This window comes from Manacus candei, unplaced genomic scaffold, assembly GCF_025592945.1.
Source record: "Manacus candei isolate 608988 ecotype Guabito, Panama unplaced genomic scaffold, ASM2559294v1 h1tg000014l, whole genome shotgun sequence".
Lineage (NCBI taxonomy): Eukaryota > Metazoa > Chordata > Aves > Passeriformes > Pipridae > Manacus > Manacus candei.
The window spans coordinates 32,202,916-32,223,583 of NW_026138062.1; the positions used below are offsets into that span (position 1 = coordinate 32,202,916).

General features: G+C 35.6%; 1 protein-coding gene across 11 annotated transcripts in view; it reads left to right on the plus strand.

Annotated features, from left to right (window-relative positions):
- Positions 1-20,668, plus strand: part of N4BP2L2 (NEDD4 binding protein 2 like 2) — a 45,625-nt gene that overhangs the window by 11,144 nt on the left and 13,813 nt on the right. For 7 of the 11 annotated variants that reach the window (XR_007902991.1, XM_051778846.1, XM_051778852.1 and 4 more), the window contains 4 exons: positions 1,917-2,041; positions 4,189-4,277; positions 4,631-4,707; positions 7,909-8,052. Coding sequence is in view for 10 of the 11 variants with exons in the window: in XM_051778846.1 (XP_051634806.1) it covers positions 1,917-2,041; positions 4,189-4,277; positions 4,631-4,707; positions 7,909-8,052 (435 nt within the window). In the remaining variant the exon portion in view is untranslated. Of the gene's footprint in view, positions 1-1,916; positions 2,042-4,188; positions 4,278-4,630; positions 4,708-7,908; positions 12,410-20,668 lie in introns of those variants that run through there. The other 4 variants (XM_051778855.1, XM_051778854.1, XM_051778856.1 and 1 more) reach the window with 4 other exon arrangements.

The window sequence follows — 20,668 nt, forward strand, 5'->3', positions numbered from 1 at the left end:
AGGACTTTCTGAAATTAAGTTTACATTTGGCAGAACAGGGATTGCTCATTTGACAGGTTATTGATCAAGCAGCAGTTAATTACTCCCTGGAACTTTGCTATAACCTTTTTTTCCTGACTCGCAGGTATTTGCTGGCGTGCCTGGGCAGCGTTCAGGATGAACTTTAGTTAAATCCAAAAGTCGGCTTTATGATGCTTTTAGAAGGTTTGACTGTGGCATTTGATGACTGCAAATGCAGAATTCTTGAAAAACTTTATGGATTTTTCTAGTATTCCTACGTCACCCATTGCAATAGCTTCTGTAATTAATAAATATCAGTAATGAAAATTTTACAATACAGAGTAAAAATAAACATGAACAGTGGATTTTGCAACTGTGCCCCCTGAATTTCTTTTTTTTACCCTCACTGACTTCCCCGCCGTGTCTTTTATTGTTTGATAAAGTATGCTTAAATTTGTCCTGAAATCTTTAATGTTAGCTGTGCGAGAAGCAGAATGTACTGTAACTTACCCAACCCACAAATGAGGTAAACTTCTAGCCAGTGAAATATCTGTGATACTTGGAAATGTCAGGCCTAAAGACTGGGTAAATGTGAAATTTGCATTGCAGTCTTTTTTATGTTTATCTTTATGAATTCCGATTTGAATCATTTGATCCTTTTGTTTACAAATTTGTTTTGGTTTGTCTGTTCCCTCCCCCCCCCCCAAATTCTTTTGCAAGACTATCGGATTTTGGTGAAATTGGTCTCTGTGTTCACAAGTCACCATGGAATGGCATTGCCTTAAGGAAAACAATCTAAAACACTAATCAAGTAGTTCTTCTCCTGATCTGAAATAACTAATGCAGGGATAGTAAGATGCATGGCTTTCCTATCACCCTGTTAACTCTGAGTGATAGGGAAAAGAATATAATTCCCTGATAGTTTTTCATATCTTCACTTCTGTCTTAAATTTCTTGTCATCTGTTAGACTGAAACTGCAGTTTACCAGACAAGGTAACCCATGCAACAGCTTACTGCTGCTCAGGCAAGGGACATGTCCATTGGTAGTTATTAATTTCTGGTGTATCACCTTTTGGGGCCTTTTCTTAAATAGTCTCAACTGCTAAAGCTTCAGAAAAGTAACCTGGGGTTGGGGGGGTGTCGGCAGGGGAAAGTATTGCTTTCTTCTGGCTGGTGAATTCCAGCAGATTATAGTTCCAGTGAGTGCCAGAGTAGATGAGAAAACAGGAACGAATAAGACTATGTTGTCAGGATTAGACAAGAAGACTCGGAACTGGAATGGGATATAGGATCTTGAAAGAATATGGACACTCTCCTGTAATCCTGACTTTCATTAGTAGGATGATCTTGAAAGTTTATTTTTATCTTTTATGTTTTCCTGAAAACAGGGAAATAGCTGTAAACATTAATAGTTTTATTTTTCTGTTCTTGTTCTGCCCACATCCTATGTGCAAGCAGCATGGACAAGGGTCAGAAGAGGGCATATTGAGAGTTTAAGGTCTTGAAAAAAGATTTAAACATCCAGTTTGTTTTTCAGCTGGAGGCTTCATGTTCAAATTGGTTTCTAGACATGAGAATTGAGATGGAAAATGTTAGTAAATATCTTCAGTTATTATGGGGTACTTAGAACTTATTGCAGTAAAACCATAAATTAGATAGATCTAATTAGAACACCTCTTGGGGGTGGAGAAGAAACAACAACTACAGAAATAGTAGAGAAGGGGAAAATATATTGCTTTAATTTGGATTAGAATTATTGGTAATGCATGAGTGTACTTTTTTAAATCTGTTTGGAGTTTGCAAGAGGTTCAGAAGTAGGACACAGTTAAATCTATTTTAGCTATATTCTTTTTATGTGTCTTTTAATCTATCTGAAAATTTAAAGTTTATTTTTGTGTTTTCCTGTGTTTGACAGCATTCTGCTTGGTCAGAGTTGTGATGGCATTGTATTGAGCACTGATGATTACTTCCGTCAGCAGGATGGATACACGTATAATGCTGCTCAGCTTGGTGATGCCCATGACTGGAACCAGAAGAGAGGTTTGAATGCATAAGGGGAATCCTATTAAACTATGTTATATTGAGAAAATAAAAGTGAAGCATGCATGTGTCTTAAGAGTCTGTGTGAAAAGGAGTATATGTATTTTAGCATAGCGTATATAGAACTATGCATTTAAAGTATTCTTTAATCTTTAATTCATGTATATATATATACATTGAATTTTGAACTTCTACAAGGTTCAGAGATGAAAATAGAAAAACTTGTTTCTTTGGGCTATGCCCTACTGATTTGTTCCATCTGATAGTAGTGTCTTGATAGCAGAATTCAAACTTTTTAATGCTGGCAACAGCAGATGTCATGATGTAATACCAGCAACTGTGAAGAAAACTAACTCTATCCAAACCAAAAAGAGCAGAGCAGAGGATTCTGGTTTTTTCCATTATCTTTACTGATCTGAGTTTCATCCAAAATTTATGGAAGTTTTTCTGAGCAAGACTTTATTTCACTTGTGTAGATTAACAGTTAACAACTTTGATAAGTCATCTTTCTTAATACACAGCAGTGTCCAAAGGTTGAGTTTTATTGGTAAAGAAGTAGATACCTGACATAAGAAGGATTGTAGACAGATTCTTGCTCCTTCTGTAGCAGTTTTCTAAGAATCTCATTGTCTGTTTGATCTTCTCCAAGGAGTATACAAACCAAACAGGTCCATGCAGATTGCTCTCTGTGCTGCAGTGTCTCAAGCAGAAGCTTCTTTCCTGTCTAGAGGAGTTTTTTTTGCATCAAAAGATACAGAGGGACAAGGAAAAAAAAAAGTATTCTCCCCTTTTCTCCCCTTTTTACCTTAATGCAAAATTTATGATATACATTGGGGAACATTTCTGTATGAACAGAATTTTTGAGAGCAGTTGTTAGAATATGAATTGCAAGAGCCCTTTTGAGATTTGAGTGCAGCAATAATGAATACTTTGAATGAAGTTCCCAGTAGTAGCCAAAGGAGCAGAAGAGTTGGTAAGGTAGTACTATGTGGATGAGAGGTCTCAAAGCTTCCCAGTTACAAGACCACCGAACAATTCTCACTTAATAATGGCTTACAGCTGCTTCTGGCTGGATCTAAAGATCTCTCTAGTTCTGTACCACTTAGTTACACAGTGGTTTTGGTAACTTACAGTATATGATGTAGTTACTCAGTGATTTTGATAACAGGAACAAGAGTAGCTGTGTCATGTTTTATAGAACGCTGCAAAACATTTGCAGTACTTTTGGGTTGAAGATACACTCAATTCTTACCTCCTACTTTGACTAGATAGAGCTATCTAACTGGAATTACTTCAGAAACTCTTGGTTTCATTTGTGTGTGGATCCTTGGAATACATGAAATGTGAACTTCAGAGGAAATTGTGGTCGTGGTAGTTGGGATTCTTATCTAATGAATAGGTCTAGATTGAAGTTTCATATAGATAAAATCAGCTGCATAAATTATTTCTGTAGTTGCTTCTATTAATATTACAACATATTTAGCAGATTACAAATTACATTTGTAATTCTCATGTCAGAATTATGGAGAAGACAAAAATATATTTTCTTCACAAATGAGAAAATTATTATGGTAAAATTATCCTCCCCCATTTTTGGGATGGAGTGAATCTTTAATATAGTAAGTATGAGAAAAAAATAGTTACAGATGAGACCCATTAGGGAAAAAAATTAATTTCTTTTAGATGAACAGAGTTTCAAACTCTCAAATTTTTACAAGACAGTGAAATGCATATTTTGATACTAAAACACATGCATTTAATATGATCATTGTAAAGTCAAGTGCACAAATATAAGGAAATACTGGAATTAATTTGCCACTGCAACTGTAATTCCAAAACTAGTGTCAGTCAGGGTTTTAGACCCTGTAAGTTCAGTTTTGTGGCTTTGTGAAGTTTCTCCTGTTTCAGTTCATCCTGCCACTTCTATTGAAATTTCAGCTGCCTTTGATATGTTTTTATCACTGTTGCCTTGACAGATCCCTCTGGATGGCATCCTGTCCTTCAGGTTCTTGTTTCTACTTGTCATTCCTGTCTGTATCTTTTATCCCTTCCCTTAGAACAGTGTGTGTCAGAGTAGATTAGTGAAAAAAAAATCTGGAATAGTTTAGATGTAGTGGTTTTTTAATTTGCACTATTTTTCATTGCAGCAAAGCAAGCAATGGAGCAGGGAAGATCTCCAGTTATAATAGACAACACTAATACTCAAGCCTGGGAAATGAAGCCGTATGTGGAAGTGGTAAGTTTTGTTGCATGATTATGTCATTCATTACAGTTTTCCAAACTTAGCTTCACATGGGATAAGTTGGTGTGTTTTGTCCAGAAACATTTTCCTTGCTCAGGTTTCTAAAGAGAGAGACTGTTGTTGCTAACAATTACTAATTGGTATGGCAGTGGTTTAGATCAGTTTGAGGATTGACTTGATCTAATTTACTCAGCCTGGAACAAAAGACGGGTTGGGGGTGAGTGAAACTCAGCATGCTACCACTGCAGAGTTAGCTACATCTGTTTACTGTACTTGTCTATTAAATTTTTCTTATGTATATCTTTATTACATAAAACATATCACACATATTTCTTCACTTGCTGCAGGCTCTAGAAAAAGGTTACAGAGTGGAATTCCATGAACCAGATACTTGGTGGAAGTTTGATCCTGAAGAATTAGAAAAGTAAGGTTTCTCTTACAGAAATCATGATACTTTACATATAGAGATAGGCAGATAAATATGCATACATAAGTGTATATATACAGTAAGTTATATTTTATTCAATATATTATTAAGTATTTTACTAGTAGTTTGAAATGTATTTTATTTAAATAGGCATTTTGAGGCATACCTTTATATGAAAGTTCTATGGATAAACAAGCAGACAAATAAATACTGGCCCTGTTTTGTTGGCCCAAAAAGTCAATATTAAAATGTTATTGGACATGTGTAGGAAAATGAATGACCTCTGTAAGAATCGCTTTTATTATAATGACTAATTACTGTGATAAATTTGTTGCTACAGAATGCTGATGGCAAGGAATAGGTAGGAGACAAAAGGAAATTCCACATTTGGCAAGGAGTGCATCAGTATAGTACTTTGTTTTGTCTACTTTTACAGGTGTCTCAGTGCTAAAGAACAACAGTTTATTACTAATCAGTAAAAGTTAAAAAGAAAGCTCATATTTTATATTATTCTATTGCAAGCTTTTGTGGAATCATCCCCAGTCTTCAGAGGATCTGACTTAGAGTACTGTTGAACATAGGTCATTGAACTACTGGGTTGTGAGACTGCTTAGGAAGTTGCTTATTATTCCTAGTTAATATCCTTTTTGTCTCTCATGTATCTACTTTAGGAATCTATGAGGTGTCAGTCTAACTTAGGGATATTTCTTTGTTTGAAATGTAATGTAATAGTTTCACAGTTGATGACAGAGTTCTTGCACTGATTGTCATTTTATATGCATCCAGCTGACTTCGCTTATAATTGTTTCAGCTTTGCAAGTAGCCCCTACAGTGCACGAAGTATGTTGTATAGTGCTTACATTACTGACCGACTTGGACTTTATTGTGTTTACAAATCTTTTAAAGTTTTCACCTTCTGCTCCTAAGCTACCACTAACTTTTTTTCTAGAGATGGAATGAATTCTAGTAAGTTTTTTCTAGTTTGGGGTACAGCACAGCCAAGTTAGGAGGGTTAATAATCAGACACTTGTAAGATATTCAGCATGAAATTTCCATTATGTGAGACAGACTCGATTTCCAGGAAAATTCATGTTTCCACATGGCAAAAGGATAAGCAAACGTGAAGTGTAGTTACTGTTGAATTGTATTGTTCAGTCTTTAGTTGTAGGAGTAAAGTTTATGTCTTTCCCAAAACCAAAGGTTTACTTGAACTGTGAAAGGCTGCTACCAGTTTTTAGAAGGTTCTTAGAAATGTTTTGGCGGCTCTACTTGCTTTAAATATTTGAATAGAGGCCCAGTGTCTGAAAAGTTTATTTTTGAGAGCTTAAGAAAGGTCGTGATGTAAGTTTTCATTTTCTTTTTTAATTGCTTCAGGAGAGGGCTCCTCCCAGTTTTGTATCATAAGCAGACTTACTGAGGGTAGCATAAAAATATTTAATAGTGACAGAACTTTGCTTTTATCAATAGGTTCTGTGTTGCTCCAAGCAAAACCAACTTCCATATTATAACTATCTATTAGGAGCTTTTGCAGGTGTGTCTGTGTTGGTCCAGGATAGATGGCTTTGTGGTCTTTCAGCATAGCCAAGCTGCAAAAGGATAAGTGAAGACGTGCCTGAAGAGGAGATCCCAGTATTAAATGACACTATACAGCAAAATGATTTCCTTTTTCCAATTAGTTTCTATGCTTAATGCAATTTTGCTGTTTGTGATTTTATTATCCTGCCCTACTCCTTATTAGGCCTTTCCTTTTATTGTCCTGCCTTTTCTTATTAGGGAAAGTACTTACTCGTCCATGATGTGATTATACACAAATCCGTTCAATTGTGGATGAGTGTGCACTCTATTCCCAGAGCACTTGAGCTGTAATCTTCTTCTAGGAGTACTAAAAGATAGGGAAAATACTGAGTAACTTTCTGCTTCCATCACTTGGCATAAAAGGACTTAAGAGTTCCTCTTCTCATATTTTGTCTGTCATGAGTGTCAAGTGCTTCATAGTATCTGCATTTTTCTAGGGCATTGTTTTTTTTCTCTACCATTAACTTTGTTCATATTTGTGAATGAAATCAAAACAACTGTTAAGGCTCACCAACTGATAAGTTCAATATGCAACTGCTCCTGGACCGCTTTAGCACAATGTAGAAATAAGAAGCATGTAAACAGTGAGCCACAAGTGATTATCACTCTGGCTTCTGATGTTGTCTCAGGGAAGAGTTTCTGTGAGAGAAATATTCTCCTTAAGCATTTTCTTCACAGAAAGAAAGCTGATAAAATGCACCTTAAGGAGCCAGCATAATTATGAATACTTCTGAGATCACCAATTCTGCTTCCACTCTGAGTGTGAAACTAGTGTGCTACCTGGAGTATGCTTTGAACCCTTATCAACTTGATACTTCTCTGTTGTAATAATGCATACAAACTCCTGGAGGGGCTGGGTGGTGAGGAAGTCAGTCTTTTAAAATATTTCTGTATGGAGTATCCTCTTTCCAGTATAGCCTGTTTGTTCCCAGTATTGATTTCCCTTCTACAGAACTGAGCAAGGTGGTAAGGCCGATGCTTCTTCTGTCCCTGGCAGAAAGCACAAAGATTCAGAAATACGTTCCCTGTTGGTTTAGTGTGGAAATATTTCAGATTAGACAAGATTTCTTGGTGGTAAGAGATGTATTGATGAAAAATATTGTCATTAAGTCTAGAAACCCTGTAGTTGCATATTTTTTATGCTAGTTTGAACATTGCTTTCATAAGGAGTAGTCTATGGTATTATTCATCCCTCTGCTCATTAGCTAGTATATCATGTAAAATGTGATGAATGAACAGAAAGCAAAGTCCTTCTAGGGTAACTTAGATAGGTAGTTGTATAACTATGTATTATATAGTTATAGTTGTATAACATCACATTTCTGTATGAAGAAGAAGGACCGTATTGTTTACTGTTACTTAATATGTGCAGTGGTAGATTGTTAAAATAAACCTTAACACAAGTTGAATACCTAGAGAATGAGGGTACAGCATACTAAAAGTTTAAATATGAAAAGCAAGAAGAAAAAAATTGAGAGTTCAGAGGTTTTCTCTTAAGGACTGTAAACATATAACTGTGAACATGTATTAAACATGTATAACTATATATATACTTAGATCTAACTATAAAAATACCAGACAGTTAATTTCTTTTTTTTTTTTTTTTTTTTTTTTTTTTTGTAGGAGGAATAAACATGGGGTCACTCGTGAGAAGATTGCTCAGATGTTGGAACGATATGAATATCAAATATCTATACCTATTGTCATGAATTCAGTGGTACCTTCCCACAAAAGCACTCAGAGACCACCTCTGCAGCGAAGACATAGGTGGGGAGACAATACAGACTCATGGAATTATTTCAGTGTTTCCAGTAGCCAGTAACACAGTTGCAGTCAGATCTGTTCCTTGCCCTTTTAAAACACATCATCACCTCCAATAAGTAGTGGATCTTCTGTGTTTTAAATAGACCTCTTTCAAGACCATTTTCTTCTGGAGGTTGTTCTTTTTAATGGACTTGCATGTAAATAGAATTGTACATTTAATGTTTTTTTAAAACTATATTTATTAAAGTTGTAAGACCTTTGATTTTAGTAAAATATTTAATATAATATGGCATATAGCAGAGTCTTCCTTCATAAATCTAAGACAATGATGTTGTCATATATCAGGTAACTGTTGAGCAGTTTTTTTTAAAGAAAGGGTTATATTAGAGATCTTGTAAAAGATAATTCAAGCCCTGGAAGAAGAGGTTATTCATGTAATTATCCATTTTAATGATTGTCATTTAGCCTTCTTACCTTTTTGGAGATGTTTTTGAAAACAGGTATATGCTGAATTGTCTCTTAGTTCTGTTTAGCATATATTGCCAGCTGGAAAAACTTTGGCATGGCTTTTCTGGTTTCAGAGGTTTGATTTTTTTTTTTTTTTTATTTTATTTTTTTTTACTTGGTGGGTTTTTTACTTGGTTTTTTTTTTTTTTTTTGTGGTCTCAGAAGCTCATGTGGCAACTGCAGCAACATTCTGCCAATACAGTATTCACCAGCCTTAAACTGTGCAACCGGAATTATTTTTTTGTTTGTTCTTGTTGGTAGTATATAAACTATGATGGTGTCTGCACACCACCAACTTTTTTTTTTTGTACTGACTGAAAAAAAAAAATCTTAGTTTTAAACCCCCAAAATTTCACAGCTGTATCTTTCTAAGTCAATTTGTTTCATTTGCGATAAAAATGAAGTATTAAAGTATTAGGTTGTCAAGTCCCAGTCCACAGTTGGGATGCATTAATTCAATATAAATACTGGATATAACTGTAAAACCATCTTGCATTCCTAATTTTGGCACAGTGATTGTAATCTGTTTAGCACATAACAAAGAATGAGCCAGCATGGAGAGTGACTAATTTACTGCCGATTTTCTCATAAAAATGACGAATTTGTAAGTGTTCACTCTGCTTCTTTTTTAACAGCTTGCTGTATTAATAAAATATATTTGTCTTCAGTGTTGTTGAAGTAGTCCAGTGCAACAGTTGGTATTATTTTCAAGCTTGTAGGATTTTATACAGATAAGCATTACTACTAACCTGCTAGCTGAAATAACCCGTCTTCAGGTCTAACTACGTTTGATTTCCTTATACACTGAATGAGTAAACGTTGACTGGGAGATTTTGTCAAGAACATGAGAACATAACTAAGAGAATTTTGATGGTTATCTATTACTAAGTTGGTGTCATAGTCATCAGAATTTTGAAAAATCCAAAGCCAGCATAATTTTTTTAAATTGTAAACAATTTTTGAATAGGCCCTAAAAATTACTTCCTCATTAAAGTCTGAATATCATGAAAGTTGAAAATCCAGCTATATAATGAAGTATCTTTCTGTGGTTTTCTACACCTATTGTTCAAATATGAATTGATGTTTTATTTATTTTAAAAATAATTTAAAATGTTTCAGTAATGCATGTTAATATATTGAATTATGCATATATGTAGAGAAGAGGCTCTCCCAACTATATTGTTTCCCTCATTGTCTATTATTCAAATCAATTATCTTGCTGTATTTTAGTTTTCATGGTTATCTTTTTCCATGTCTCAAAAGAATCATTGAAATTATTGTAAATGCTCAGTAATACTTTATCCCAGAGCTTTTATGTTTAAACATGAAAGCGTATTTCAAGTGGAAGGGAGATAAAAAGGTTTTAGAAAGACTCATTTTATTTACTCTGTTTTACTGTAAGCTATAACATAAAATTTATTGAGGCTTTATGTAATATTCACACTGTGCAAAGGTATGGCAAAAAAAGAGCTTCCTATTGAAGATTGATGTTATAATATCTTTTAGCACCTTTTGTCTTGAGGTTTTAAGAGAAATTGGGGGGTTTCTAGCAATATTTGATTATTTAAATAGCTATTAATTGGTACTATTTTTAAAAAGTGCAGCTTTTCTTGTGTTACCTTTTTAATTATTGGTGGGCAAGGAGTGTTTTTGATGTGCAAAGCTTGCTGATCAATAATAGGCCTGCATTTTGCAAAGGGCACTTAAGAAAGAGAAGCTCTGCAATTTGTTTCTGTATCAAACATTTCTTTTAAATGGCTCCATCTATACAGCTGAATTCCAAGGTAAGTACAATGACATGGTAGGTGAAAACACAATGGAATTACTGTCAGTGTAACACCTTTTTGTTTCATTGTATATTAACATTTTATGAGGATAGGACAGTCACAGACATACATATATCTCAGAAGTTGATTTTACACTCCAGTGTTTATATGTAAAAATAATAAAAATTATGTGAAATACGTGTTGCAGGTATTGAATTTCTCATGCTATCTCAAAACCAAGGAAAATCAGAGGAAAATTAGTTATTTTTTCAAAATATGTATGCAAGAAATGTAAGAACTCGCTGCTCAGCTAGATAGCTAGATCTAAAAATTTTTAATGCCTGCTGTAGTTTTTATACAATACATGTATTGATGAACGTAACATACCTATAATGAAGGTTTCCTGTTTTACATTTTTAGTAGATTGCTAGTTCACCATATTTCATAAAATAGTAGTGTTGGATTGGGTTTTTTAAAAATTTAACTAATGCTTAGAGCCTGACTTTGTCTGGGATAAAGTTAGTTCTCTTCAGAGTAGCTGGTCCGGGACTGTGTTTTGGATTTGTGCTGGAAACAGTGTCGATAACACAGCAGTGTTTTTGTTATCGTTGAGCAGTGCTTACACAGTGTCAAGGCCTTTCTGCCTCACCCCACCCCACCAACAAGTGGCCTGGGAGTGCGCATGGAGTTGGGAGGGGACACAGCCTGGGACAGCTGACCCCAGCTGACCAAAGGGATCGCCCATACTATGTGGTGTCAGCCCAGTATATAAAACCAGGGGAAGAAAGAGGAAGGGGAGTGGAGGGCATGTTCAGAGTGATGCCGTTTGTCTTCTCAAGTAACAACGTGTGACGGAGCCTGGCTTTCCTGGGAGATGGCTGAACACCTGCCTGCCTGTGGGAAGCGGTGAATGAATTACTGGTTTTGCTTTGCTTGCATGCGTGGCTCTTGCTTTACCTGTTAAACTGTGTTTATCTCAACCTGTGAGTTTTCTCACTTTTATCCTTCTGATTCTCTCCTTCATCCCATCAGGAGGAAGTGAACAAGTGGCTGTGTGGGGCTGAGTTGACAGCTGGGGATAAGCCATGACAAACTAGTGTAACACTTCTAATTTTTAACATGTGATGTTAAATGATCTCCTGTGAGGAATTCTGTCTTCTCTTCTTGTAGCCCTGTCCTCTTTAGGTTCATTTTAATCCAGTTGGCCATGCTTCATAATTTTTTTAAGCTTTTTGCCTTTAAGAAGAGGACCAGGCTTTTGTCTTTTGTCATCTGTCTCCTGAAACCTTTTGCAGACATGGTTGTTTCTCTGCTAATAGATAACTAAAAACAAGGCTTTGTCTAGCTATGATTGGACCCATAACATTTATATTTAATTATTTTGTGTCCATCTTCCCTGTTGTAATTTAGACTGCGTTGATATTTTCTTCTTTGAGCTGACCAGTAGGATTCATTCTCAGTGAATTAGAAAATTTTGCTCTGTGCTGGTACATCATGGAGATGAGGTGACTAGGTATATGTGAGAATTCAGGGTTTTCCATACAAAAGAACAGATGCATGTATTACACAATTCCCTGTAAAAAGCAGTAAGAAGATATAGTGCTCAAATTAAATTGAAAGCAAATACTTGATTGAGGGGATCAGATGTTTCATGGGGATCAGATGTGGAAATATTTCACTTAATTGTTTCTAGAGTGGCATTTGTCTTATTTCAATGTTTTATGTTCTCATCCTTTTGAAATAAAAGCAAGAGCAGAGATTAAAGCTCTTCATTAATAATTTCCTAGGTGAAAATCTACTTGTACATCAATAAATTCGTTGGGGGGTGTGTGGTTTCCTCTTTTTATAGGCTAGTTGGTTGAAATTAGCTGTAAATCTGCTTATTTTGAGTTTGTAGAAAAATATGTGGAAACGTAACTGGTCTTATTTTGAAGATAAAGTAGTAAGAGATTGTCAAGGTCTGATCATCTCAAATATGTCTTAATTTATTTCTGTAGTAATGGAGAGGCAACAAAGGGTGGTTTTATCTTGAGATGGACTGTCAGTGTAATTCTAAATCAAGAATAATAAAAGTATTGTGTCTGGAATTGGTCTTTGCTTTGTTTCCTTTTAGCTGATAATGCTACTGCTTCATTTCTCAGGTAGGCAGGCAGTCCTTGACCATATCATTTGTACCTTACTGATTTATAGTACTATTGTAACAATACCATGTTGTGCCAAGCCAGAATATATTGTATCTATGAAGTAATTTTTTTTCAGTTGTACTTGCAGTCTTTAGTGATGTTAAATATTTTTCTTTTTTTTGGTCTGTTAATAGAATATGACTTTTTTTTTTTTTGAAACATGTGGTTGCATGTTTTCTAATTACTGATTTTTAAAAGGCTGAATTCTTTAGTGAGTGTTGTTTAATCTCTTCCTAAATTGCTAACAGACTAAGAAATGCTGCCTTAACTGACTGAATAATATTTGCTTATTTCTGAGGGGCTTATTGTATCATGTACAAATCAGTCATGGGCCCATAATGCTGTTTGGCTATTATTTTATTCATGATACTTTTAATCTTTTTTTTTCTTTATTCATTAGCCATAGGCTTTGGTAACCTACACTATAAGTTATTATAGTCTATGAGAAGTTATTGGACAGCTTATCCCACATCTTACTCTTAACCATTAATAGTTTCTGAAGGCTTGTGAACCTGACTTAAGGGTGGATTGACTGTATTACTTTCCCCCCATTTAGCATTTTTCCTGATTGCTTGTAAGAGGAATACACTGCTTTACAGGCACCTTAACAACAAAAGTATAGACATAGATCTTTTACCTGAAGCACACGAGGGAAACACGTTTGGAGCATCATTTGTGGCTCTTTGCAGCCGTTTGGTACATGTGCTAAATATTCAATGAATATTTAGCATTCTTCTTCACTTTATGAAGACTGTGCTTATGGCTATGCAGCAAAAATTCATTATATATAGGATTATGAATGGAATAACACCTGTAGCTGATCCTCCTTTTTCCTTTTTTGGGCAGTGTCACTGGTTGCTTGTGTCTTGTTAGCTGTATTGTCTTTCCAGACTTAGAAAATATTAGCATATATTAGTGTTTATCTAAAGTAATTTTATTATTTTCTGTCCAAAGACATATTTCTATTGACATTTACTACACTGAAAAATTGAAAGACAGTTTTCTGCATCTGTTCATCCCCAACACTCTGGAATAATACAGGGCTGTTTTGCAAAAAGTACCGTTAAAGGATAATTCATCATGTCTTTTGTGCATCTGTAGTCTTTTTGGTGAAAGATATTTAAAAAGGGAAATGAGTAAATACCAAAGTGTAGTATGCAGAAATAGTGAAATTTGGATGCAAGTATGGCCAAGTACAGAGATTTGTTGAAAAAGGTGTAATACCTTCCAGGAAATGTGTATTAGAACTGAATCATGTGTAGTTCTCAATATTTCATAGAGTATTTGAGATGCACAGAATTAGTGCAACAGGTGTAGCAAATGTTCTGAATAGCAACATTGTCTGTGGTTACAAGTATTTGAATTTTCATGTTACTATAATCCAGGTTAGAGGCTGGTTATTTAATATTTACTGATACTGTTTTCTTTTACTGTTTTCCTCTTGTAACTTTTTCCCCCCCTTTTCTCTTTATTCTTGAACTGCATTTTTCTCACCTGAGTCCCATGTACTTGGTTACTACAATTGTCTTTGTAACACTGGATCCATCTCCCCCTTCCCTTTTCTTTCTTTATTTAAAAGTTGTGTGGAAAGCTACACCTTATTCTCTATTTTTTAAATGCCTCAATTCAAACTCATGCAGATTTAAAAACTGAGTACGTAGTACCCCTCCCCACAAGCTGTCCTTTTGAATTTTTTTTCTTGTTTTGTTAAAAGTAATATTTTGTCATGCAATGTATTTTTCTTTATACCTTTTTTCCTCCTTAAGTTTGCAGCATCCTCTGAGTTTTCAAAACTCATTCTTTTGTTCCAGAATTACAGTCCTACTTTGGTGGATATTTAGTTATTAGTCTTTGCTACAATTTTGTTAATTGAAACTATTTTAAATACGGGAAAAATCAGTCATCTTTCATCGGATGTTCCTAACAGAAAATAACTTATTACATATCTCCACGTATTTCATTCTGTTCTCATTATACCCTTGTTGCTTCCTTACTCTCCCACCCATATTTTCCTTCAGCTTTGGTTGCTTGTGTCTCATCTCAAATTTCATTTTACATTTGGTTTGGATGTGAATGTGCCTTGGCAAGAAAGGTCAACACTTCCCTCTAAATCTAATTTTGGCTTTTAAAACCCTTTTGTTGTACTTGCTTATCTCTACATCTGGTTATGATGGCTGTGATCTATGTTCAGGTACTAGGATGTTGTATCACAGTATACAGGTCTTTTTATTTTCTGGTTAAAATATTTATTTATTTATTTTAAAAGTAACTATAATGACCAAAATACACAATGAGGATGTTTTAGGAAGTAGGATCTGGAAATGCTGTCTTTTTTGTGAACCACATTTTAGGACAGGATGTATTTCACAGCCTCATGAGAGCCTCAGTAAATTGCCTTTTCCTGGGTAAAGCTTCTTGAGTGGAATTGCAGAAGCAGATACCTGGAAAACAGTAGATTTGTGAGGGAGAGAAACTGAAAAATGGATCATGAGGTGGTTCACAGGAGTTAATTTTTGAATGTAGATTTTGTTTCTCCTAAAAGAAAGTATCCACTAAGATTCAATACTGTCTTGTATTTGAACTGGTTGGACTATATATACATTGTGCAATATTTTATATATCTAAAAGCAACTCTGTTGTTCATTTAGAAAGAAAATGTTGGGTTTTTAAAGTTAATTATTACACCTTTTCCAATAGCTGTGAATTGGTCAGTAGGCAAATAGACTTTGCATTTGCAGTGGATGGTGTTTGTCTGGTCAGTCGCAGTCTTCGCCTGTGTCCTTCACGGTTGTCAACCTGGGCCACCAGCTTTGTAGGATGTGGTGTGTAAAGTGTGCTCCAGTGCTGTGAAAGGAGGGTGCTTAAGATTTAGTGAGAACTTAGTGATTCATATCCCGTATGCAGTAGTGCTGTAGTTTGTCCAGAAGTTAGTGAAAATCTGAAACAGATCATTGCCTGGGAAGGTGGGATATTTCTATCCCATTACAGATTTTTGAAAATGTTCCTTAAAATCTCACACAGAACTGTCTATATCAGTAGAAAGCACAGCAGGTTACACCAGACTATTAACCAGTGCAAATTTGACTGTAGTTCCTATTTCTCCAAACTTCTTCTCAAAGCGGCATATTTCTTGTCTAGCCTGGATTAATTTCAATCAGATTGTTTAGCTGGTATCATCAAGTAATAGAACTGATGTCATCAAACTTGGCAAGATGATTCATACTGTACTTCCAGTGCATAACATTGTCATCTGTGTCCATCATGTTATTTTGAAAGGACTGAATGTTGATAGAACTTAAATGAAAACCAATTCTATGAGCCTTCATGGGGAAGAAGGCTGATGATGAAGCTGCAGTTTCTTCTCTGTATTGTAAGTACATCCCCTTAAGATGGATTCAGATCACTTGGAGTGTTTCATGTTGCCCTTTTTTTCTCCTTCTTAACCTGCCTTTTAACATTGAGCCATACTTAATGGTGCAGAAAAATCCAGTCAAACTAAAAATGGTGCCTCTTCTCCATCTGTTAGCATCCATCAGTGCATCTAATGCCGGGGGCATTGTTTTGTTTTGTTTCTTTTCTCAAATTCTTGAATTGTGTCAGGTGAGATATTTGTGGCATCTAAATTAGGTTGAAGCAGCTTTTGAGTTGTTTCTCTTGCTTGGAAAGTGGATGTTTGATACTGGGCACAAGTATGTTCAGTGCACATGTAGTGTATGTCAGACAGTATGTTTGGGATCAATTTCCTTAATGTTGATCCATGTAGTCTATGACTAAGGAGCCTAAATAGGACATCTTCAATCAGAAGATATTTATGACTTTCAAGAACCAGGCAGGACAAAGATCAGTAAGGTCACCCCACCTGAAATTTTTATGGAGTGAACGGCCTGTCATTTAGAACCAAACTGCTGTTACTGACACCTCACAAATGTGGGGGTTTGGATGGGTGGGTTGTTTGCTTTTTTACTTTGAAAAGTGAAGTGCTTGCACTTTACCATGTATTTGATTAAATTAACAGCTTCTAAAAGCATGCTTTCATCAAACCAACTGTATGTTATTCTCTGTGTACTTTCTTCATCAGTATCTCTTGTGTCTGGACTATAACAGGGCAGCAGTCTGATAGCACAGTCTGATACATTGCACAGAACTGTATACACATCAATCCTGTATAAAATATAAAGATTGGAGCAGCTCTTTGAGCGTTGTGATAGATGAGCACATTTTATGAAGGTATTTAAGTCTCACCACCAGTGGTAATGCTGGTGAAAGACAAAAGAATAATAAATGCTGAGATACCTTGGATCAAATCCGGTTAGTAGGATCTTTACTGATTTGGGGTGGAAGGAATTAATTTGCAACACTGTAAAGTGTAAACATTTCTTACAAATAACTTGTGCTGAATTTCCTTGTTGTGAGGCAACCTGACATGTTGCTGCTGGAAGTAGTCACTTGCCACTTCCTTTGTCTTAACTAGACACTTCTTTTACTTCTTGCTTTACTAAGTTAAATGAGCACAACAACAAAGTACGCAGTTGTTTTCTTTTGATGCAGGTTCGGGCAGGCGAATCCACCCACAAGGAGAGTAGTAGGGCCAGCAAAAAAAAGTAGTGGAAGTGCAAGGGCAACATCTGGAACAAAGTAGGAAAGGGTGACAAAGACTGTTTCTTCAGCAACAAAGTGCTAAACTGAATGCTTAGTTGTCTAATGGAATTTCAGCTTTTAGGAAGCCCAGTAATGCTGGCAAGTTATGTGGTTTTTTTCTACTTGCTTGATCACCTGATAGCAATATTCCATTTGGTTTGAGGAATTAGATCTTTTATCACTCATTTCAGTATTAAAGGCAAGATATGTAACAAAAAGGCTGATACCTTGGCTTTTTTTTGTTATTCCAAAATTATAACTTTGGTTTCTCGTTGTTGCTGAAGTAAAATTAGGTCACAAGGAATTCAGCAATGTACTTGGACTTATCAAGTAGAGAAGATAAAGTGTATCCCAGTAAATGCTATTTTATGTAAGCTGCTCTACTGTAATTTTTATGTTGAAAACCCACTCCAGAGACTTTATAGATTAATGATAACATACATTTCTGAAAGAGCATATGCCTCATTGCTAAATGTCATCTGGAATTGGATTTTAAAGTTATCAGTTCCCTTATATTGCTTGGTTATTAGGAAACATTACTGAAAGAGTGTTCAGGCTTTGGAACTGGCTACCCAGGGAAGTGATGGAGTCACCATCCCTGGAGGTATTTAAAAGACATGTAGATGTGGCACTTGTGGACATGGTTTAGTGGTGGATTTGGCAGTTCCAAGTTAATAGTTGCACTTGATGATCTTAGAGGTCTTTTCCAACCTAGATGAATTTATGATTCTATTCTATATTTCATTACAGGAGTGACTGCAGGCATTTTTTGTATCAAGCAGACATCAGTTTAGATGCATGCTAGAGCTGAAGTCTGTACTACTGCAAATAAGTAACTCTTCTGGTTTTGCCATTTTTCAACCTAATGTGACTGACTGCTTTAGATTCATTACTTTGCATGTTCTGCCTCAGTGGTTGTGAGAGTGCATTTGTTTCTCCAGTAAAGAGCATCATCTGAGCACTGACTCTCAGTCAAGATGGTCAGTGCTACTTTGAGCCGTAGGTTACAACCTAGAAGTCACACGTAACAGAGTTATGGCAAAAAGCTTTTAATATTGTCTAAACAGTAGACTAAGAAATTTCCAAGTGTTGTTACAGAATGGGAATTCCTATTTGAACAAAGATACTATTACTTTTTTTCAGGTCTTTTTATTACTAGACAGTTTGTAAATGTAGCAAAATTTAAATATCTGAAACAGCACTTTTTTTCTTTACCCTTTTGCCTGCGTTTTGTGGGTTTGAAAACAACTCACTTGCAAATGCCTCTGTAAAGAAGTGATGTCTGTGTGTATGCTGGTTCTTGAATTTTCTCAGTGTTTGTGTGCTATATGGTTTTACAATAAGGAAAATACTCTAAAGGTATGTAGGTGTACTAAAAGAGAAGGAATTGAGACAAATGTAAAGAAAACTAGTAGACAATCTGCTTCATTAAATGCAGAAACCTTAACATGATACTGGGTTTCACCCCAAGCAGGAAATTTTAGCTATGCCATCATGGTGCCAGAGTATTTCTTTGGAGTAGTATTTTCTAGGAATCAGTTGGGAAAAAAAGGTTACCTGGAAACGTGAAGAATAATACATTTTATTATTCTACATGTAATAGTTCATCAGTTTCCTTTTTGCTTTAGGCCTTTCTTTAGGAAATTCAGATCTTTAGAAAACTAATCTTCCTGAACTGCTATAAAACCTCCATGTTTCCAAAGCATAGAAATGACATAATTGTATTAATGATGAACTGTTGAATGTCACTAATGAAGGTCATAGCTACATATGCTAAATCATCATCCTGGATCAACATTTGCATTTGTTGTTATTTTGACATACAACAATTTCAATGCAGTAATAGCTGTTAATTTCTCTGGATCATCTTGGGGATTCTTCTCCCATACTTTGGATATATTTTTGCCGGTTTTGCATTCTAAAGTGAATTGTGTTCAGTATAGTTTTCCCTTCCTATTCAGAATTAGTAGTGAGGAGAGTAAATAAGCTGACCTTTAAGACTCTTTCCCGCATTTCTGCAATACCTTTTGATGCGACATCCCAGCCTAAGTTTTGTCAGCATTTTCCTGAAAGTGTTGTCAGATGTGTTAGGGGTTAGACACCACAAACATGCTTGAATGAATATTAAGAGAAGTTCGCTTCTATCAGCAACAGCACAAATTCACATCTGGGAATACCAAGACTGGAGAAGTTCGTTCCTTTCCTGAGCCAGTGCTGACATTGGTAATTTGGTTGTCATTTCTGCAGTCCTCTGGCAGCAGAGGACTTTTAGATTCAACAGTAAATTCTTCTTGGAATTGGTGCACAGGTGTGATGTTTTATTCCCCACTCCATTAAAACCAGTTAAAATTTGGACATTATTTTTTATTTCACTGGTAACAGGGTGTTTGGTTCTGAAAACTTCAGTGAATTTCCTTGTCTAAACCCACTTTCAAGTCAGGACTTGTCTTCACCAAAGAAGGAAGTTAATGTTAAGGTTTAAGGCATGATGTGTGATTAGTATATGATTTCTGCAAGTATGGGGTATGTGTAAGAATCTCCAACTACTGTTGCAGATGCTTCACTTTGATATCATTTATTTCAATAGACAAATGAGATCTATTCAGTCCTAAAACTTTGGCATTCTGTGTCTCTTTCTCTGGGGAGATAGGAGGCATGTTGCTGAGCAGGGACTGTGTTGTAACCAGAATTCAACAAGGAACTTCAAATGTCTGTGGTATAGACATCCACACTTAAACTATGGGGCACCATATCAAAAATACACTGGTTTGGAAAAGGAGAGGTCAGTTTTCATTACTGAGAGGAAAGCACCATGTGGACTTAAATGCCAAAATCTGAAGGAAATCCCATTTCTTAGTAGAATGTCTTATTTGGATACCATTATAAGGCAATAAATTTTGTGTGCTTTCCAACAAGATCACTGTGGAGATCTGTAGTGCTCTCTGCAGCAATATCAAGGCACCTACACTTGAATCCTGTTGCAGTCAAGTAACTTTGTTATGCTGAGAAGGCTGCTGATGTCCTTTGCATTCAGAGAATTAGGAGGGTTTGCTTTGTAGAGTTCAAATTAAAAAGAACTTATAAGAGACAACAATTAATAAATTTAAAAATGAATAAAGGGTAAGGATAGGTTTCCATATGTGATCTTTAGTTCCCAGGTTGCCTCCTAATGACTGACTTTCCCTCCACATGGACAGTCTCCCCTTTTTTTTTTGTGTTTTATTTCTCTCTTTAGAATTTTAGAATACAGCACTTACAGCAAGTAATTTTATATATGGATTCACAAAAAATAACTAATTTTACCCTATAATTCTTCTAGCTACTGCTTTGTTTTAGTGTATTTTGTGAAGTAACAACCCAAACAAAGGGCTACAGAAAAGGAGCAGATCTTTTGAGAGGTTCATCAGTCAAACTTAGCTCTGAAAATCTAATCTCTTTCTGAAGAGTTGCAATAGGAGAAGTTAGATGCCTGGACTAGGTTTTTCTTCTGAGTGTTTGTTTCAGGGTTAGCTGGCTGACAGGTCA